The sequence below is a fragment of the Hyperolius riggenbachi genome, chromosome 4 (assembly GCF_040937935.1).
Source record: "Hyperolius riggenbachi isolate aHypRig1 chromosome 4, aHypRig1.pri, whole genome shotgun sequence".
Classification (NCBI taxonomy): domain Eukaryota; kingdom Metazoa; phylum Chordata; class Amphibia; order Anura; family Hyperoliidae; genus Hyperolius; species Hyperolius riggenbachi.
This window is the reverse complement of record NC_090649.1, coordinates 501,587,491-501,609,261: the sequence shown is the minus strand read 5'-3', so window position 1 is coordinate 501,609,261 and position 21,771 is coordinate 501,587,491. Positions and strand designations below refer to the sequence as shown.

Here is a 21,771-nt window from a genome sequence, read left to right as displayed (position 1 = left end):
ACCATAATACTGTACAGGGCCAGGCAGAGAGGCTCCAGCCTCAGGGCGCAGTGTAGGAGGGGCGCACAGCTCACTCAGCTATCACTCCCATCACCCTCCTCCCTCCCAATAACATCACACACCATAATACTGTACAGGGCCAGGCAGAGAGGCTCCAGCCTCAGGGCGCAGTGTAGGAGGGGCACACAGCTCACTCAGCTATCACTCCCATCACCCTCCTCTCTCCCAATAACATCACACACCATAATACTGTACAGGGCCAGGCAGAGAGGCTCCAGCCTCAGGGCGCAGTGTAGGAGGGGTGCACACAGCTCACTCAGCTATCACTCCCATCACCCTCCTCCCTCCCAATAACATCACACTCCATAATACTGTACAGGGCCAGGCAGAAGGGAGAGAGGCTCCAGCCTCAGGGCGCAGTGTAGGAGGGAGGGCGGGGCTGAGGCAGAGGCGAGAGAGGCTCCAGCCTCAGGGCTCAGTGTAGGAGGGGCCCACAACTCACTCAGCTATCACTCCCATCACCCTCCTCCCTCCCAATAACATCACACACCATAATACTGTACAGGGCCAGGCAGAAGGGAGAGAGGCTCCAGCCTCAGGGCGCAGTGTAGGAGGGAGGGCGGGGCTGAGGCAGAGGCGAGAGAGGCTCCAGCCTCAGGGCGCAGTGTAGGAGGGGCCCACAACTCACTCAGCTATCACTCCCATCACCCTCCTCCCTCCCAATAGCCTCAGGGCGCAGTGTAGGAGGGAGGGCGGGGCTGAGGCAGAGGCGAGAGAGGATCCAGCCTCAGGGCGCAGTGTAGGAGGGGGCCCACAACTCACTCAGCTATCATTACCATCACTCTCCTCCCTCCCAATAACATCACACACCATAATACTGTACAGGGCCAGGCAGAGAGGCTCCAGCCTCAGGGCACAGTGTAGGAGGGGCACACAACTCACTCAGCTATCACTCCCATCACCCTCCTCCCTCCCAATAACATCACACACCATAACATCACACACCATAATAGTACACACCATAATAGTGTACAGGCCGAGGCAGAGAGGCTCCAGCCTCAGGGCGCAGTGTAGGAGGGGGCACAGGGCGAGGAAGAGGCGAGAGAGGCTCCTGCCTCAGGGCTCAGTGTAAAAGGGGGAGCAGGGCGGGCCAAGGCGAGAGAGGCTCCAGCCTCAGGGCGCAGTGTAGGAGGGGGCACACAACTCACTCAGCTATCATTCCCCTATTGTGTTTGAAACAGAGAGAAATAAGAAAAGGAGATACATGGCAGTGACTGCAAGCCAGATAACTAGAGATGAAGGTGTTGGGAGCCTCTTAGTGTAATAGCAATCAGTGTGTGACGGCTGGGGTGGGAGGGATGGGGAGGGGCCTATTAGTGTAATAGCAATCAGTGTGTGACGGCTGGTGTGGGAGGGATGGGGAGGGGCCTCTTAGTGTAATAGCGATCAGTGTGTGACGGCTGGGGTGGGAGGGATGGGGAGGAGCCTCTTAGTGTAATAGTAATCAGTGTGTGACAGCTGGGGTGGGAGGGATGGAGGAGGGGCCTCTTAGTGTAATAGTAATCAGTGTGTGACGGGTGGGAGGGATGGGGGAGGAGCCTCTTAGTGTAATAGCAATCAGTGTGTGACAGCTGGGGTGGGAGGGATGGGGGAGGGACCTCTTAGTGTAATAGCAATCAGTGCGTGACGGCTGGGGTGGGAGGGATGGAGGGGCCTCTTAGTGTAATAGTAATCAGTGTGTGACGGCTCGGGTGGGAGGGATCGAGGAGGGGCCTCTTAGTGTAATAGCAATCAGTGTGTGACGGCTGGGGTGGGAGGGATGGAGGAGGGGCCTCTTAGTGTAATAGCAATCAGTGTGTGACGGCTGGGGTGGGAGGGATGGAGGAGGGGCCTCTTAGTGTAATAGCAATCAGTGTGTGACGGCTGGGGTGGGAGGGATGGGGGAGGAGCCTCTTAGTGTAATAGCAATCAGTGTGTGACGGCTGGGGTGGGAGGGATGGGGAGCAGCCTCTTAGTGTAATAGCAATCAGTGTGTGATGGCTGGGGTGGGAGGGATGGAGGAGGGGCCTCTTAGTGTAATAGCAATCAGTGTGTGACGGCTGGGGTGGGAGGGATGGAGGAGGGGCCTCTTAGTGTAATAGCAATCAGTGTGTGACGGCTGGGGTGGGAGGGATGGAGGAGGGGCCTCTTAGTGTAATAGCAATCAGTGTGTGACGGCTGGGGTGGGAGGGATGGGGGAGGAGCCTCTTAGTGTAATAGCAATCAGTGTGTGACGGCTGGGGTGGGAGGGATGGGGGAGGGGCCACTTAGTGTAATAGCGATCAGTGTGTGATGGCTGGGGTGGGAGGGATGGGGGAGGAGCCTCTTAGTGTAATAGCAATCAGTGTGTGACGGCTGGGGTGGGAGGGATGGAGGGGCCACTTAGTGTAATAGCGATCAGTGTGTGACGGCTGGGGTGGGAGGGATGGGGAGGGGCCTCTTAGTGTAATAGCAATCAGTGTGTGACAGCTGGGGTGGGAGGGATGGGGGAGGGGCCTCTTAGTGTAATAGCAATCAGTGTGTGACGGCTGGGGTGGGAGGGATGGAGGGGCGCACTTTGGTGTCTCAGCCTTGGGTGCTGGAGGACCTTGTCCCGGCTCTGAGAGGTGGTAGTATACAATAAACATTCAGAGGCAGTTTGTTTTAGGATAGCTAGTAGGAGTGCAACTTGGCCTTAGGACAAAGCTCACTTTTCCAACAAGCATACGCTCTACCTTAGGCCAGTTCCCCTTTGTCCTAATAAGGCCAAGTTGCACTCCAACAAGATAACATAAAGTACACCGCCTACAGGTATGGTCGTTGTACACTACCCCACCTCTTATCCCCCCCCCCCCCACCCCATTCCTCTAGATCAGTGATAAGCAAACTTGGCTGTCCAGCTGTTAAGAAACAAGTCCCACAATGCATTTGCCTTTATGAGTCATGACTGTGGCTGTCAGACTCCTGCAATGCATTGTGGAACTTGTAGTTCTTTAAAGTGAACCTCCGGACTAAAAATCGACTCAGCAGCACTGAAAAGGCTTGGTGTTTCTTTAACAGTTTCACAGCATCAGGACTTTGTTTCTCTTATCCAAGCCTCATTTTTGGCTGCACAGAAGAAAACTGCCCGGGCTTTTTTCCCCTGATGCTGTGCAAAGCATGATGGGATTTCTGATGTTGTTGCTCTCGTTCTGCTGTTTTGGTGCACTTTTTTTTTTTTTATCTTACATTTTTGAAGCCTAGTGTGTGCAGCTGGGAGGGGTAATCAGGACACAGGACAGTTGGAACTGTGTCTCCTGCTCCTTGTCACCTCCTTTCAACCAAAAAGATGGCTGCCCCCATGACAAAGATGGCAGCCCCCATGAATCACAAACATTTGCCTGTTCTTTTAAAACAGGGTGGGTAAGAGACTATATTACCTATCTATTCTAATTAACATAACTAATGTAACTTGATGACAGTATGTTTGTTTAGGCTGAAGTTCCCCTTTAACAGCTGGAGGGCCAAGTTTGCCTATCACTGCTCTAGATTGTGAGCTGGCAAGGGCAGGGCTCTTGTCACCCTTTTGTGTCTTGGAATGTTTTATTCTTCATGTTACTCTTGTCACTTCCATTACATACTGTATATTGTCTGTATTATGTACCCCATGTTGGTTTCTTACTTTGTACAGCGCCACAGAATATGTCAGCGCTTTATACATCAATAATATATAAATCAATATTCAAATATATATGTCAATAATGATTATAATTAGGCAACCGATTGTGACAAACGTGCAATATAGACTATTTTCTTAACTTTGTTACATGTGATGAATTATTATATTGTAATGAATAGTTGTGTTAATGTGTAAGCTGACAGTCACTGTGCCTTTATACCCTCCCCCTGCTTACATTTTGGTTCTTCATATAAGTGACTAATTTTTGGGATGGCTGTGCTTTATATCGTCCTGTATTACAATAAGATGAAGGAGAAGTTGCCTGAGGTAGAGCGTATGCTTGTTGGAAAAGTCAGTTCTGTGAAAATATCAGAGGTTGGAGAGTGTCGGATGTGTTGTGGAAGGGCATTCCAGAGGATGGGTGAAGCAGTGGAGAAATCTTGTATACATGAATGCAAGGAGGTAATTCTAGAGGAGTTCCCTAACCCTTCCATGGCTAATAGCTGCAGCTGGGGTTTTATATAGAAATACAGCCGGGTACACACTTTCAATTAGGATTGGCCAATTTTACCACCTCCATGTAATATGAGGGCCAAGAAATACACGCAGGTGGTAAAAATTGGTCAGGGATTGGCCAATTATAATTGAAAGTGTGTACCAGGCTTACGAGCTGCAGAGATTCTGTCTGCATTACTAAACCGTGTCTGGGATATATGGAGAGTGGGTGTGGTCAGTCTGGATTTAGGGGCGTAGCAATGACTGGGTGTGGTCAGTCTGGATTTAGGGGCGTAGCAATGAGTGGGTGTGGTCAGTCTGGATTTAGGGGCGTAGCAATGACTGGGTGTGGTCAGTCTGGATTTAGGGGCGTAGCAATGACTGGGTCTGGTCAGTCTGGATTTAGGGGCGTAGCAATGAGTGGGTGTGGTCAGTCTGGATTTAGGGGCGTAGCAATATTATTTTGGGGTGAGCGGAGTCAGTCTTGTCTGATAAGATATAATTAATATAAGATATTCATATTCTGATTTTTCCTGTTTTACAGCAACCTATGACGGAGGATCTACATCTAGCAATCCGTTTTAATCGTTGCTGTCCAGGTTCCCAAACAGGTTTTTTTTATTTAATCGTTTTTTAGTCCGCCGTGGAAGGAAACGGTCGCGGAGGTTTTTAATTGAAGAGCCTCAGATTTCTGCTTGTTGAAGATTGCTATGCACCCCACGATTTGATTGAAGGATTGGACTATTATGTATGGGCCGTATAGAGGTTTTCTGGTTTTGGTTTGCCACATAATACAGGGACTTCCTATGATTCTTTTTGCAAGTGTTGTATACCTGTATAAAGTGTAGAGACTTTAGACTAAGCATTGTACAAACCGTCTTTTACATGAAGAGAACGTTGATTTGTAAAGCTGAGCTAAAGCTTTCTATCAGGTTAATTGCCATAATTTTGTGTTTTTAAATTATTTTCTGTGTTTTGTTTTTTTGCTTTTAGTTTAAAGCTTTCTTTTTATATATGTATATATACTTCTATATGTATGCGATGCTGATGCAGCCGGTCACTGCGCAGGGCATGCTGGGACTAGCTGGAGAGCAAAGGTGCGCACACACGCTCTACCAAACTCTGCTAAGGCGGGGCAAGGATGTGTACATATCCCCCCCCCTGACCTCGCATTGGACTCTCCTTACCCCTCCTACTAGATGTCACTCCGCCCACACCATCCCTCCCTTTGCCCCTCCCACTAGATGTCACTCCGCCCTCCCCATCCCCCACATAGCCTAGTGAGGCATCGTTACATCTTTCTGCCCTCAAACTGCGGCCCTGGGGATTAAGTCCTGCCAAGCATTGTGCATGTGTGCACACCTTAACTTGCAGCCAATCGGTGGAGGAGGAGACCAGCTGGGACAGTCCTAATCCTTGCTGAGGAAATGGATGAATGGGCTGAGGTTGGTTTGCACTGGCCTTGCCTCAGGACCCTGTGACAGCGTGCGCACGTATAAGTGTATATATATCTCTGTCTGTACACCCATTGCTGGTACTTCCATGGAAATACTTCTCCTATTCATGCTGTGTATTGTGTTCCCTGAAGGAATGCCATCCATGGAACTGCCCACCTGCTGTGCCGGGGGGGGGGTGGAACTGCCCACCTGCTGTGCCGGGGGGGGGGGGGGTGGAACTGCCCACCTGCTGTGCCGGGGGGGGGGTGGAACTGCCCACCTGCTGTGCCGGGGGGGGGGGGGGGGGTGGAACTGCCCACCTGCTGTGCCGGGGGGGGGGCAGGATGTACCAGCGCAGCCGCACACGTGTAACCCATGTATAGCGTAGTGCCAAAATCACACTTTCAATTCTACACTTAGTTTATTTTAAAACCCAATAAAAGGTTTGTTTGTAAAACGGTTCTGTTGTCTTCATTTGCCTACAGGTTGTTTGCTTTCCTTTGCTTTACATTCAGCGCATTAAGTTTCCAGTGCGTTTCCTTTCCATACCTTCCTCTTTTATTTACTTTTTTCATATCCTTTCCATGCCTCTGCCTCCTCCTCTGCCTTGTCCTCTGCCGCCTCCTCCGCCTCCTCCTCTGCCTTGTCCTCTGCTTCCTCCTCCGCCTCCTCCTCTGCCTCCTCCTCTGCCTTGTCCTCTGCTTCCTCCTCCGCCTTGTCCTCTGCCTTGTCCTCTGCTTCCTCCTCTGCCTCCTCCTCTGCCTTGTCCTCTGCTTCCTCCTCTGCCTCCTCCTCTGCCTTGTCCTCTGCTTCCTCCTCTGCCTCCTCCTCTGCCTCCTCCTCTGCCTTGTCCTCTGCTTCCTCCTCTGCCTTGTCCTCCGCTTCCTCCTCTGCCTTGTCCTCCGCTTCCTCCTCTGCCTTGTCCTCTGCCTTCTCCTCTGCCTTGTCCTCCGCCTCCTTCTCTGCCTTGTCCTCTGCCTCCTCCTCTGCCTTGTCCTCTGCTTCCTCCTCTGCCTTGTCCTCTGCCTCCTCCTCTGCCTTGTCCTGTGCTTCCTCCTCTGCCTCCTCCTCTGCCTTGTCCTCTGCCTCCTCCTCTGCCTTGTCCTCCGCTTCCTCCTCTGCCTTGTCCTCTGCCTCCTCCTCTGCCTTGTCCTCTGCCTCCTCCTCTGCCTTGTCCTCTGCTTCCTCCTCTGCCTTGTCCTCCGCTTCCTCCTCTGCCTTGTCCTCCGCTTCCTCCTCTGCCTTGTCCTCTGCCTCCTCCTCTGCCTTGTCCTCCGCCTCCTTCTCTGCCTTGTCCTTTGCCTCCTCCTCGGCCTTGTCCTCTGCTTCCTCCTCTGCCTTGTCCTCTGCTTCCTCCTCTGCCTTGTCCTCCACTTCCTCCTCTGCCTTGTCCTCTGCCTCCTCCTCTGCCTTGTCCTCCACTTCCTCCTCTGCCTTGTCCTCTGCCTCCTCCTCTGCCTTGTCCTCTGCCTCCTTCTCTGCCTTGTCCTCTGCTTCCTCCTCTACCTTGTCCTCTGCTTCCTTCTCTGCCTTGTCCTCTGCTTCCTCCTCTGCCTCCTTCTCTGCCTCCTCCTCTGCCTTGTCCTCTGCCTTGTCCTGTGCTTCCTCCTCTGCCTCCTCCTCTGCCTTGTCCTGTGCTTCCTCCTCTGCCTTGTCCTCTGCCTCCTCCTCTGCCTTGTCCTCCGCCTCCTTCTCTGCCTTGTCCTCTGCCTCCTCCTCTGCCTTGTCCTCTGCCTCCTCCTCTGCCTTGTCCTCTGCTTCCTCCTCTACCTTGTCCTCTGCTTCCTTCTCTGCCTTGTCCTCTGCTTCCTCCTCTGCTTCTCCTCTGCCTCCTTCTCTGCCTCCTCCTCTGCCTTGTCCTCTGCTTCCTCCTCTGCCTTGTCCTCCGCTTCCTCCTCTGCCTTGTCCTCCGCTTCCTCCTCTGCCTTGTCCTCTGCTTCCTCCTCTGCCTTGTCCTCTGCCTCCTCCTCTGCCTTGTCCTCTGCCTTGTCCTCTGCTTCCTCCTCTGCCTTGTCCACCGCCTCCTCCTCTGCCTTGTCCTCTGCCTCCTCCTCTGCCTTGTCCTCTGCCTCCTCCTCTGCCTTGTCCTCTGCTTCCTCCTCTGCCTTGTCCTCTGCTTCCTCCTCTGCCTTGTCCTGTGCTTCCTCCTCTGCCTTGTCCTCTGCTTCCTCCTCTGCCTTGTCCTGTGCTTCCTCCTCTGCCTCCTTCTCTGCCTCCTCCTCTGCCTCCTTCTCTGCCTCCTCCTCTGCCTCCTCCTCTGCCTTGTCCTCTGCTCCCTCCTCTGCCTTGTCCTGTGCTTCCTCCTCTGCCTCCTTCTCTGCCTTGTCCTCTGCCTCCTCCTCTGCCTTGTCCTCTGCCTCCTTCTCTGACTTGTCCTCTGCCTCCTCCTCTGCCTTGTCCTCTGCTTCCTCCTCTGCCTTGTCCTGTGCTTCCTCCTCTGCCTCCTTCTCTGCCTTGTCCTCTGCCTCCTCCTCTGACTTGTCCTCTGCCTCCTTCTCTGACTTGTCCTCTGCCTTGTCCTCTGCCTCCTTCTCTGACTTGTCCTCTGCCTCCTTCTCTGCCTTGTCCTCTGCCTCCTCCTCTGCCTTGTCCTCTGCCTCCTTCTCTGACTTGTCCTCTGCCTCCTTCTCTGCCTTGTCCTCTGCTTCCTCCTCTGCCTTGTCCTCTGCCATGTGCTCCGCTTCCTCCTCTGCTTTGTCCTCTGCTTCCTCCTCTGCCTTGTACTGTGCTTCCTCCTCTGCCTCCTCCTCGGCCTTGTCCTCTGCTTCCTCCTCTGCCTTGTCCTCTGCTTCCTCCTCTGCCTTGTGCTCCGTTTCCTCCTCTGCCTTGTCCTCTGCCTTGTGCTCCGCTTCCTCCTCTGCCATGTGCTCCGCTTCCTCCTCTGCCTTGTCCTCTGCTTCCTCCTCTGCCTTGTCCTCCGCTTCCTCCTCTGCCTTGTCCTCTGCTTCCTCCTCTGCCTCCTTCTCTGCCTTGTCCTCTGCCTCCTCCTCTGCCTTGTCCTCTGCTTCCTCCTCTGCCTTGTCCTCTGCTTCCTCCTCTGCCTTGTCCTCCGCTTCCTCCTCTGCCTTGTGCTCCACTTCCTCCTCTGCCTTGTCCTCTGCTTCCTCCTCTGCCTTGCCCTCTGCCTCCTTCCCTGCCTTGTCCTCTGCCTCCTTCTCTGCCTTGTCCTCCGCTTCCTTCTCTGCCTTGTCCTCTTCCTCCTTCTCTGCCTTGTCCTCTGCCTCCTCCTCTGCCTTGTCCTCTGCCTTGTTCGCTGCCTTGTCCTCTGCCTTGTCCTCTGCTTCCTCCTCTGCCTTGTCCTCTGCCTCCTCCTCTGCCTTGTCCTCTGCTTCCTTCTCTACCTTGTCCTCTGCCTCCTTCACTGCCTTGTCCTCTGCCTCCTCTGCCTTGTCCTCTGCTTCCTCCTCTGCCTTGTTCGCTGCCTTGTCCTCTGCCTTGTTCGCTGCTTCCTCCTCTGCCTTGTCCTCTGCCTCCTCCTCTGACTTGTCCTCTGCCTCCTTCTCTGCCTTGTCCTCTGCCTCCTCCTCTGCCTTGTCCTCTGCTTCCTCCTCTGCCTTGTCCTTTTTCTCTGCTTCCTTCTCTGCCTTGTCCTCTGCCTCCTTCTCTGCCTTGTCCTCTGCCTCCTCTGCCTTGTCCTCTGCTTCCTCCTCTGCCTTGTCCTCTGCCTCGTCCTGTACCCATGCCTTTCCCAATGCCTCCTCCTCTGTCTCATCCTCTGCCTTCTCCTTTACCCATGCCTTTGCCTCTTCCTGTGCCACAGCTCCAAAATACCACCTAGTGGTCTGATCTATCCCTGACAAAAGTACATGGTGAATCTCTTCATAGTGCAGCAACGTCACTGCGCATTCAAGTGCAAGTGGTAGTGTCAGAATATGTTAGCACTAGTCATGTCACTGACTGCCCTCACAATCTAATCCTACCATAGTCATAGTCTAATGTCCTACCATATTATTATTATGTATTTATATAGCACTGACATCTTCTGCAGCACATTACAGAGTACATAGTCATGTCACTGACTGTCCTCAGAGGAGCTCACACTCTAATCCTACCATAGTCATAGTCTAATGTCCTACCATATTATTATTATGTATTTATATAGCACTGACATCCTCTGCAGCACATTACAGAGTACATAGTCATGTCACTGACTGTCCACGGAGGAGCTCACACTCTAATCCTACCATAGTCATAGTCTAATGTCCTACCATATTATTATTATGTATTTATATAGCACTGACATCTTCTGCAGCACATTACAGAGTACATAGTCATGTCACTGACTGTCCTCAGAAGAGCTCACACTCTAATCCTACCATAGTCATAGTCTAATGTCCTACCATATTATTATTATGTATTTTTATAGCGCTGACATCTTCTGCAGCACATTACAGAGTACATAGTCATGTCACTGGCTGTCCTCAGAGGAGCTCACAGTCTAATCTTGCCATAGTCATAGTATAATGTCCTACCATATTATTATTATGTATTTATATAGCACTGACATCTTCTGCAGCACATTACAGAGTACATAGTCATGTCACTGACTGTCCTCAGAGGAGCTCACAATCTAATCTTGCCATAGTCATAGTATAATGTCCTACCATATTATTATTATGTATTTATATAGCACTGACATCTTCTGCAGCACATTACAGAGTACATAGTCATGTCACTGACTGTCCTCAGAGGAGCTCACACTCTAATCCTACCATAGTCATAGTCTAATGTCCTACCATATTATTATTATGTATTTATATAGCACTGACATCTCCTGCAGCACATTACAGAGTGCATAGTCATGTCACTGACTGTCCTCACAATCTAATCCTACCATAGTCATAGTCTAATGTCCTACCATATTATTATTATGTATTTATATAGCACTGACATCTCCTGCAGCACATTACAGAGTACATAGTCATGTCACTGACTGTCCTCAGAGGAGCTCACACTCTAATCCTACCATAGTCATAGTCTAATGTCCTACCATATTATTATTATGTATTTATATAGCACTGACATCTTCTGCAGCACATTACAGAGTACATAGTCATGTCACTGACTGTCCTCAGAGGAGCTCACACTCTAATCCTACCATAGTCATAGTCTAATGTCCTACCATATTATTATTATGTATTTATATAGCACTGACATCTTCTGCAGCACATTACAAAGTACATAGTCATGTCACTGACTGTCCTCAAAGGGGCTCACACTCTAATCCTACCATAGTCATAGTCTAATGTCCTACCATATTATTATTATGTATTTATATAGCACTGACATCTTCTGCAGCACATTACAGAGTACATAGTCATGTCACTGACTGTCCTCAGAGGAGCTCACACTGTAATCCTACCATAATCATAGTCTAATGTCCTACCATATTATTATTATTTATATGGCACTGACATCTTCTGCAGCACATTACAGAGTACATAGTCCTGTCACTAGCTGTCTTCAGAGGAGCTCACAATCTAATCCTACCATAGTCATAGTCTAATGTCCTACCATATTATGTATTTATATAGCAGTGACATCTTCTGCAGCTCATTACAGAGTACATAGTCATGTCACTGACTGTCCTCAGAGGGGCTCACACTCTAATCCTACCATAGTCATAGTGTAATGTCCTACCATATTATTATATATTTATATAGCACTGACATCTCCTGCAGCACTTTACAGGTTACATAGTCATGTCACTGACTGTCCTCAGAGGAGCTCACACTCTAATCCTACCATAGTCATAGTGTAATGTCCTACCATATTATTATTATGTATTTATATAGCACTGACATCTTCTGCAGCACATTACACAGTACATAGTCATGTCACTGACTGTCCTCAGAGGGGCTCACACTCTAATCCTACCATAGTCATAGTGTAATGTTCTACCATATTATTATTACTATGTATTTATATAGCACTGACGACATCTGCAGCACTTTACAGACTACATAGTCATGTCACTGACTGTCCTCAGAGGAGCTCACACTGTAATCCTACCATAGTCATAGTCTAATGTCCTACCATATTGTTATGTATTTATATAGCACTGACATCTTCTGCAGCACTGTACAGAGTACATAGTCATGTCACTGACTGTCCTCGGAGGAGCTCACACTCTAATATTCTACAACATATAACACTTTGTCATTTAATAACACTATTCCATGACATGATGATCCAGGGCTGGGTACTAGTGCCATAGCGCTATTACCTCCTGTACAGCCATAGATTATTGTCCTATACTGACACAGCACCATCCACTTACATGCATGTCTGGATCTTGTACTGCTGACCTAGCACCGCTGATTTCTGCACAGATTGAGATGGCCATGCCTGGGGTTCTCCACAGCATCACATGGAGGTCCAGGATTGGGAAGATAAGCCAGCAGTAGTTATATTGCCACCATCATATGTACATTTTTCAAGTATTTCTGAGGACTGTTACTTTGGTCACATTTTTAGGCGGGATGGGGGTTATCATGGTGGTCTTTATGAAATGGATAAGTACTTTGGACCTCTATTCTCCAGGGGACGAGGTTCAGCTGAATGGAAATAACCCTGTGGGACCTGAGTAGACCTTTAGTAGTTATTTTATCTGCACATTCCTGTTGGACACATCATTCCTCCTGGTTAGTCTTTCTTTGTGAAGCTATTGCATACTTCAGGTACAATGAATGTTCTTTAGCGAGTGTTCTAGTGACTTGGCAGGAATCCGCTTTCTTCTGTATTCAGGTCGGCTTCATTTTGCTGAGCGCTGATTGTTAATGACGAGTAACGTCCAGTCCAGAGAGCTCTTCATTCTGCAGGTTTGTATGTCCGTCTGATTTGCCTTTGCTTGGCGAGTGTGCAGACAATCCAGTAAGTGCTTATCCCCCGTGCTGCTGAGCCGGGGAGCCTCTAGGCATAGGCAGTACAGGCCATTGGCTGGAGTGCTATCAGTCCTGGGGGGCGCCATGTGGCTGGATTAATCCCTGCCCCCCAAATTAAGCCCCGCACCTGAGCTAAGCCCCACCCTGTGGGTGTTTTACTACTTCTGCAACATCTACTTAGTGTAAGTTGGAGGCAGCTGCCACCTCTGTGCCTTGTGTATCCTTCTTTCCCCCTTTGTGTCTCTTCTCTCCCTTTTGTGCCTCCTTTTGTCTCCTTGAGCCTTCTTCAGTCTGACCCCCTGTTTGTCCTTCTGTCTCCCTTTGTGCCTCCTACTGTCTCTCTGTGCTTCCTTCTGCCCCCTTTGTGCTTTTTTTGGGCCCCCATTGTGTCTCCTTCTGTCCCCTTTGGGCCTCCTTTTGTGCCTCTCTGTCCGCATTGTGCCGCCTCCTTCTGCCCCACTTTGTGCCTTCTTCAGTCCCCCTGTGTGCCTCCTTCTGGCCCTCATGCCTTGTCCTGTGACCCTGTACCTCCTACTGCCCCTTTGTGTACCTCCTTCTGTCCTCCTTTGTGTCTCATTCTGCCCCCCATTGTGCCTCCTTTTGTCCCCCAGTGTGCCTCATTATGTCCTCCTTTGACTTCTTCTGACCCTCGTGCCTCCTTCTGTCCCTGTGCCTCCCTATGTCCCCCTGTGTGCCTTCTTCCTTACATGTATTTTCTTTGTTACGTGTATTTTCTGGTGAAACGCTGCCATTTTACAATTATTTTCTGGTGAAACATTGCCGAATTAGGGAATTTCGTGGTGAAATGCTGCTGCATTACGACTTTACAGGTTTTCTCACCTGGAGTGACAAAATGGCTAGAGGCGCCCCTGCTGCTGACGGCCAGCTCACCTTTGTGTACCTCAGAAAAGGAGACCATCTCCATTTACCATGGATCCTAATGAGTCTTCCCCGTCGTCCTTAGCCAGGCCGATCCTCCAAACAGTGACCATGGCCTGCTTGCGCAAGCGCAGTAGCGGCTTTCTGCTCAGGCCCCAGTGGAAATAGCTGAGCCCGATCGGGTCTGCTCTACTGTGCAGGTGCACACAGCCTATGCCTGTGCAGTACAGTGAACCTGATCAGGCTTGGCTAGTCCTGCGGGCCCTCGTCGCCAGACTTTCGGGGTCCCATTGCTGGAGCAAGGCTGAAGAGGAGCATGAGGGAAGCCTCTTTAGGATCCAGAAGCTTTCCCATGTCGAGGTAAGTACTCCCTGGGGCACTTTTTTTTTCCCTTCAGGGCCACTTAAAGCAATTTATGGCCTCCTATTCTATAAAATCAAATTCAAACCTATGTGATGCCATAAGGGAGTTCCTACAGTGCCTTGCAAAAAGTATTTACCCCTCCTGGCTTTGTACCTATTGTGTTACATTCCAACCTGTAATTTTAATGTTATTTTATGTGATGTCTGCACAAAATAGTCTACAATGAAATGAGAAATACCTGTGTATAATGTGTGATACATATATTTATATAAACACACACAAATGCCACATAATTAGTGAAATGAAGTCCACTTGTCTGCAATATGTGTCACATGATCAGTCAGTATCATCTTTTCAGGAAAAAACCCCAGAGGCTTTAACACCACTAAGCAAGAGGCATCACACCATGAAGACCAAGGAGCTCTCCAAACACGACTAAGCAGGAGACATCACACCATGAAGACCAAGGAGCTCTCCAAACACCACTAAGCAAGAGGCGTCACACCATGAAGACCAAGGAGCTCTCCAAACACGACTAAGCAGGAGACATCACACCATGAAGACCAAGGAGCTCTCCAAACACGACTAAGCAGGAGACATCACACCATGAAGACCAAGGAGCTTTCCAGACACGACTAAGCAGGAGACATCACACCATGAAGACCAAGGAGCTTTCCAGACACCACTAAGCAAGAGGCGTCACACCATGAAGACCAGGGAGCTCTCCAGACACCACTAAGCAAGAGGCGTCACACCATGAGGACCAAGGAGCTCTCCAAACCTCACTAAGCAAGAGGCGTCACACCATGAAGACCAAGGAGCTCTCCAAACACCACTAAGCAAGAAGCGTCACACCATGAAGACCGAGGAGCTCTCCAAACACCACTAAGCAAGAGCCGTCACACCATGAAGACCAAGGAGCTCTCCAAACACCACTAAGCAGGAGACATCACACCATGAAGACCAAGGAGCTCTCCAAACACGACTAAGCAGGAGACATCACACCATGAAGACCAAGGAGCTCTCCTAACACCACTAAGCAAGAGGCATCACACCATGAAGATCAAGGAGCTCTCCAAACACCACTAAGCAAGAGGCGTCACACCATGAAGGCCAAGGAGCTCTCCAGACACCACTAAGCAAGAGGCGTCACACCATGAAGACCAAGGAGCTCTCCAGACACCACTAAGCAAGAGGCGTCACACCATGAAGACCAAGGAGCTCTCCAGACACCACTAAGCAAGAGGCGTCACACCATGAAGACCAAGGAGCTCTCCAAACCTCACTAAGCAAGAGGAATCACACCATGAAGACCAAGGAGCTCTCCAAACACCACTCTGCACGAGACGTCTCACTGTGAAGACCAAGGAGCTCTCCAGACACCACTAAGCAAGAGGCATAGACCAAGGAGCTCTCCAAACATCACTAAGCAAGAGGTATCACACCAAGAAGACCAAGGAGCTCTCCAGACACCACTAAGCAAGAGGCATCACACCATGAAGGCCAAGGAGCTCTCCAGACACCACTAAGCAAGAGGCGTCACACCATGCAGACCAGGGAGCTCTCCAAACACCACTAAGCAAGAAGCGTCACACCATGAAGGCCAAGGAGCTCTCCAGACACCACTAAGCAAGTGGCATCACATCATGATGACCAAGGAGCTCTCCTAACACCACTAAGCAAGAAGCATCACACCATGAAGACCAAGGAGCTCTCCAAACACCACTAAGCAAGAGGCATCACACCATGAAGGCCAAGGAGCTCTCCAAACACCACTAAGCAAGAGGCATCACACCATGAAGACCAAGGAGCTCTCCAAACACCACTAAGCAAGAGGCATCACACCATGTAGGCCAAGGAGCTCTCCAAACACCACTAAGCAAGAGGCATCACACCATGAAGGCCAAGGAGCTCTCCAAACACCACTAAGCAAGAGGCGTCACACCATGAAGGCCAAGGAGCTCTCCAAACACCACTAAGCAAAAAGGGCTCTCCAAAAAAGTAACACCATAGCTTTGAATATTCCCCAGAGCACCATCAAATCCATCATCTTCAAATGGAAAGAACATGGTACCACAAGAAACCTGTCGAGAGAGAGCCACCCACCAAAACTCAGACTGGGCAAGGAGGGCATTAATCAGAGAGGCAGCATAGAGGCCAGAAGTAACCCTGCAGAAGTTCCACACCAGAGACTAGAGTATCTGTCCATAGGACCACAATAATCCATACACTCCATAGAGCTGGTTTTTATTTGGCCAGAAAAAGCCATTACTTAGTGTGAAAAATTAGAAGGCACATTTTGAGTTTGCCAGAAGGCATGTGGGCGGCTCTCCAAATGTATGGAGGAAGGTGCTCTGGTCAGATAAGACTAAAATGTAGCTGTTCAGCCACCAAGGAAAATGCTATGTCTAGCACAAAGCAAATTCAACACCTTCCATCACCAGAAGAACACAATCGCCACAGTGAAACATGGTGGCAGCATCATGGTGTGAGGATGCTAAACCTGTGTCAGTCTGCCAGGGACCTGAGACTGGGGCGGAGGTTCCCCTTCCAGCAAGACAATGACCCGAGGCATACGGCTCTGCAGTGGTTTAAGGGGAACCATATAAATGTGTTGGAATAGCCTAGTCAAAGTCCAGACCTCAATCCAATAGAGGATTTGTGGTCAGACTTGAAGATTGCTGTTCACAAGGGAAAACTATCCAACATGAAGGAGCTGGAGCAATTTTTCCTTGAGGAATGGGCATCCCAGTGGCAAGATGTGGTCATCTCATAGAGGCTTATCCAAAGCAACTTGCAGCTGTAATTGCCGCAAAAGGCGGCCCCACAAAGCACTGAATGTAATAGGGGAGGGTGAATAGTTATGCAGGCTGAAGTTTTCAGTTATTTTGTCCTATTTGTTGTTTGCTTCACAATAAACCAAATATTCCATCTACAAAGTTTTAGGCTCTTCTGTCAATGGAATGGTGCAAACTCTCAAACAATCCATTCAATTCCAGGTTGTGAGACAACAAAACATGAAACATGCCAATGGGGGATGAATACTTTTGCAAGGCACTGTATATATTGGGCACCAAAGCTTTGCAGTCCTCTGGGGAATGGTGAATATCAAGGGTGGGTCAGTAAGAACGCATGGGCATCAAACACAATGGTTCATCCATAACTACAAATTATTACTTCAAAGTTCGATCCGAAGAAGATATGAATTGTGGCAGAGTTCCTTCACATCCAGGTCAGGCTAGGAAAATAACCAATTATAAAAATAAATCAGAGTACAAATTACTACTCAAAACTTAAACAGAGCAGTGTGAGGACACGCCAGAGGTATAAGAGTCAGGAGAAGGGTGTGGTGTATGCACAACCCAGATTATGTGGCAGTGTGAGGACACGCCAGAGGTATAAGAGTCAGGAGAAGGGTGGTGGTGTATGCACAACCCAGATTATGTGGCAGTGTGAGGACACGCCAGAGGTATAAGAGTCAGGAGAGGGGTGTGGTGGTGTATGCACAACCCAGATTATGTGGCAGTGTGAGGACACGCCAGAGGTATAAGAGTCAGGAGAGGGGTGGTGTATGCACAACCCAGATTATGTGGCAGTGTGAGGACACGCCAGAGGTATAAGAGTCAGGAGAGGGGTGTGGTGGTGTATGCACAACCCAGATTATGTGGCAGTGTGAGGAGACGCCAGAGGTATAAGAGTCAGGAGAGGGGTGTGGTGGTGTATGCACAACCCAGATTATGTGGCAGTGTGAGGACACGCCAGAGGTATAAGAGTCAGGAGAGGGGTGGTGTATGCACAACCCAGATTATGTGGCAGTGTGAGGACACGCCAGAGGTATAAGAGTCAGGAGAGGGGTGTGGTGGTGTATGCACAACCCAGATTATGTGGCAGTGTGAGGACACGCCAGAGGTATAAGAGTCAGGAGAGGGGTGGTGTATGCACAACCCAGATTATGTGGCAGTGTGAGGACACGCCAGAGGTATAAGAGTCAGGAGAGGGGTGGTGTATGCACAACCCAGATTATGTGGCAGTGTGAGGACACGCCAGAGGTATAAGAGTCAGGAGAGGGGTGTGGTGTATGCACAACCCAGATTATGTGGCAGTGTGAGGACACGCCAGAGGTATAAGAGTCAGGAGAGGGGTGTGGTGGTGTATGCACAACCCAGATTATGTGGCAGTGTGAGGACACACCAGAGGTATAAGAGTCAGGAGAGGGGTGTGGTGGTGTATGCACAGCCCAGATTATGTGGCAGTGTGAGGACACGCCAGAGGTATAAGAGTCAGGAGAGGGGTGTGGTGGTGTATGCACAACCCAGATTATGTGGCAGTGTGAGGACACGCCTGAGGTATAAGAGTCAGGAGAGGGGTGTGGTGGTGTATGCACAACCCAGATTATGTGGCAGTGTGAGGACACCCCAGAGGTATAAGAGTCAGGAGAGGGGTGTGGTGGTGTATGCACAACCCAGATTATGTGGCAGTGTGAGGACACCCCAGAGGTATAAGAGTCAGGAGAGGGGTGTGGTGTATGCACAACCCAGATTATGTGGCAGTGTGAGGACACACCAGAGGTATAAGAGTCAGGAGAGGGGTGGTGTATGCACAACCCAGATTATGTGGCAGTGTGAGGACACACCAGAGGTATAAGAGTCAGGAGAGGGGTGGTGTATGCACAACCCAGATTATGTGGCAGTGTGAGGACACGCCAGAGGTATAAGAGTCAGGAGAGGGGTGGTGTATGCACAACCCAGATTATGTGGCAGTGTGAGGACACGCCAGAGGTATAAGAGTCAGGAGAGGGGTGGTGTATGCACAACCCAGATTATGTGGCAGTGTGAGGACACGCCAGAGGTATAAGAGTCAGAAGAGGGGTGGTGTATGCACAACCCAGATTATGTGGCAGTGTGAGGACACGCCAGAGGTATAAGAGTCAGGAGAGGGGTGTGGTGGTGTATGCACAACCCAGATTATGTGGCAGTGTGAGGACACGCCAGAGGTATAAGAGTCAGGAGAGGGTTGTGGTGGTGTATACACAACCCAGATTATGTGGCAGTGTGAGGACACCCCAGAGGTATAAGAGTCAGGAGAGGGGTGTGGTGGTGTATGCACAACCCAGATTATGTGGCAGTGTGAGGACACGCCAGAGGTATAAGAGTCAGGAGAGGGGTGTGGTGTATGCACAACCCAGATTATGTGGCAGTGTGAGGACACGCCAGAGGTATAAGAGTCAGGAGAGGGGTGTGGTGGTGTATGCACAACCCAGATTATGTGGCAGTGTGAGGACACGCCAGATGTATAAGAGTCAGGAGAGGGGTGGTGTATGCACAACCCAGATTATGTGGCAGTGTGAGGACACGCCAGAGGTATAAGAGTCAGGAGAGGGGTGGTGTATGCACAACCCAGATTATGTGGCAGTGTGAGGACACGCCAGAGGTATAAGAGTCAGGAGAGGGGTGTGGTGTATGCACAACCCAGATTATGTGGCAGTGTGAGGACACGCCAGAGGTATAAGAGTCAGGAGAGGGGTGTGGTGGTGTATGCACAACCCAGATTATGTGGCAGTGTGAGGACACACCAGAGGTATAAGAGTCAGGAGAGGGGTGTGGTGGTGTATGCACAGCCCAGATTATGTGGCAGTGTGAGGACACGCCAGAGGTATAAGAGTCAGGAGAGGGGTGTGGTGGTGTATGCACAACCCAGATTATGTGGCAGTGTGAGGACACGCCTGAGGTATAAGAGTCAGGAGAGGGGTGTGGTGGTGTATGCACAACCCAGATTATGTGGCAGTGTGAGGACACCCCAGAGGTATAAGAGTCAGGAGAGGGGTGTGGTGGTGTATGCACAACCCAGATTATGTGGCAGTGTGAGGACACCCCAGAGGTATAAGAGTCAGGAGAGGGGTGTGGTGTATGCACAACCCAGATTATGTGGCAGTGTGAGGACACACCAGAGGTATAAGAGTCAGGAGAGGGGTGGTGTATGCACAACCCAGATTATGTGGCAGTGTGAGGACACACCAGAGGTATAAGAGTCAGGAGAGGGGTGGTGTATGCACAACCCAGATTATGTGGCAGTGTGAGGACACGCCAGAGGTATAAGAGTCAGGAGAGGGGTGTGGTGGTGTATGCACAACCCAGATTATGTGGCAGTGTGAGGACACGCCTGAGGTATAAGAGTCAGGAGAGGGGTGTGGTGGTGTATGCACAACCCAGATTATGTGGCAGTGTGAGGACACCCCAGAGGTATAAGAGTCAGGAGAGGGGTGTGGTGGTGTATGCACAACCCAGATTATGTGGCAGTGTGAGGACACCCCAGAGGTATAAGAGTCAGGAGAGGGGTGTGGTGTATGCACAACCCAGATTATGTGGCAGTGTGAGGACACACCAGAGGTATAAGAGTCAGGAGAGGGGTGGTGTATGCACAACCCAGATTATGTGGCAGTGTGAGGACACACCAGAGGTATAAGAGTCAGGAGAGGGGTGGTGTATGCACAACCCAGATTATGTGGCAGTGTGAGGACACCCCAGAGGTATAAGAGTCAGGAGAGGGGTGGTGTATACACAACCCAGATTATGTGGCAGTGTGAGGACACGCCAGAGGTATAAGAGTCAGGAGAGGGGTGGTGTATGCACAACCCAGATTATGTGGCAGCGTGAGGACACGCCAGAGGTATAAGAGTCAGGAGAGGGGTGTGGTGGTGTATGCACAACCCAGATTATGTGGCAGTGTGAGGACACGCCAGAGGTATAAGAGTCAGGAGAGGGGTGGTGTATGCACAACCCAGATTATGTGGCAGCGTGAGGACACGCCAGAGGTATAAGAGTCAGGAGAGGGGTGTGGTGGTGTATGCACAACCCAGATTATGTGGCAGTGTGAGGACACGCCAGAGGTATAAGAGTCAGGAGAGGGGTGGTGTATGCACAACCCAGATTATGTGGCAGTGTGAGGACACGCCAGAGGTATAAGAGTCAGAAGAGGGGTGGTGTATGCACAACCCAGATTATGTGGCAGTGTGAGGACACGCCAGAGGTATAAGAGTCAGGAGAGGGGTGTGGTGGTGTATGCACAACCCAGATTATGTGGCAGTGTGAGGACACGCCAGAGGTATAAGAGTCAGGAGAGGGTTGTGGTGGTGTATACACAACCCAGATTATGTGGCAGTGTGAGGACACCCCAGAGGTATAAGAGTCAGGAGAGGGGTGTGGTGGTGTATGCACAACCCAGATTATGTGGCAGTGTGAGGACACGCCAGAGGTATAAGAGTCAGGAGAGGGGTGTGGTGTATGCACAACCCAGATTATGTGGCAGTGTGAGGACACGCCAGAGGTATAAGAGTCAGGAGAGGGGTGGTGTATGCACAACCCAGATTATGTGGCAGTGTGAGGACACGCCAAAGGTATAAGAGTCAGGAGAGGGGTGGTGTATGCACAACCCAGATTATGTGGCAGTGTGAGGACACGCCAGAGGTATAAGAGTCAGGAGAGAGGTGTGGTGGTGTATACACAACCCAGATTATGTGGCAGTGTGAGGACACCCCAGAGGTATAAGAGTCAGGAGAGGGGTGGTGTATGCACAACCCAGATTATGTGGCAGTGTGAGGACACCCCAGAGGTATAAGAGTCAGGAGAGGGGTGTGGTGGTGTATACACAACCCAGATTATGTGGCAGTGTGAGGACACGCCAGAGGTATAAGAGTCAGAAGAGGGGTGGTGTATGCACAACCCAGATTATGTGGCAGTGTGAGGACACGCCAGAGGTATAAGAGTCAGGAGAGGTGTGTGGTGGTGTATGCACAACCCAGATTATGTGGCAGTGTGAGGACACGCCAGAGGTATAAGAGTCAGGAGAGGGGTGGTGTATGCACAACCCAGATTATGTGGCAGTGTGAGGACACCCCAGAGGTATAAGAGTCAGGAGAGGGGTGTGGTGGTGTATACACAACCCAGATTATGTGGCAGTGTGAGGACACGCCAGAGGTATAAGAGTCAGAAGAGGGGTGGTGTATGCACAACCCAGATTATGTGGCAGTGTGAGGACACGC

General features: G+C 50.4%; 4 protein-coding genes across 5 annotated transcripts in view; 2 read left to right on the top strand and 2 right to left on the bottom strand.

Annotated features, from left to right (window-relative positions):
- PSME4 (proteasome activator subunit 4) overlaps nucleotides 1-5,809 on the top strand; it is a 338,013-nt gene extending 332,204 nt beyond the window's left edge. For both annotated transcript variants that reach the window (XM_068233125.1, XM_068233124.1), the window contains exon 47: nucleotides 4,716-5,809. The gene's annotated coding sequence lies outside the window, so the exon portion shown is untranslated. The remainder of the gene's footprint in view (nucleotides 1-4,715) is intronic.
- A 356-nt stretch (nucleotides 5,810-6,165) lies between these two features.
- LOC137504878 (neurofilament heavy polypeptide-like) lies at nucleotides 6,166-7,835 on the bottom strand (the record flags this gene model as incomplete). The annotated part of the gene is made up of 2 exons (XM_068233473.1): nucleotides 6,166-7,401; nucleotides 7,641-7,835. Coding segments are annotated over 2 exons (1,431 nt in total), but the record flags the coding sequence as incomplete, so codon positions are not given.
- Nucleotides 7,836-8,015: 180 nt separating this feature from the next.
- LOC137504877 (uncharacterized) lies at nucleotides 8,016-13,416 on the bottom strand (the record flags this gene model as incomplete). The annotated part of the gene is made up of 2 exons (XM_068233472.1): nucleotides 13,332-13,416; nucleotides 8,016-9,445 (listed from the first exon to the last, which is right to left on the bottom strand). Coding segments are annotated over exons 1-2 (1,515 nt in total), but the record flags the coding sequence as incomplete, so codon positions are not given.
- Nucleotides 13,417-13,583: 167 nt separating this feature from the next.
- Nucleotides 13,584-21,771, top strand: part of LOC137504876 (NAC-alpha domain-containing protein 1-like) — a 128,290-nt gene continuing 120,102 nt past the window's right edge. Inside the window, exons 1-2 of the mRNA XM_068233470.1 lie at nucleotides 13,584-13,730; nucleotides 15,764-15,896. Of these exons, the coding sequence (XP_068089571.1) occupies nucleotides 13,584-13,730; nucleotides 15,764-15,896 (280 nt within the window). The remainder of the gene's footprint in view (nucleotides 13,731-15,763; nucleotides 15,897-21,771) is intronic.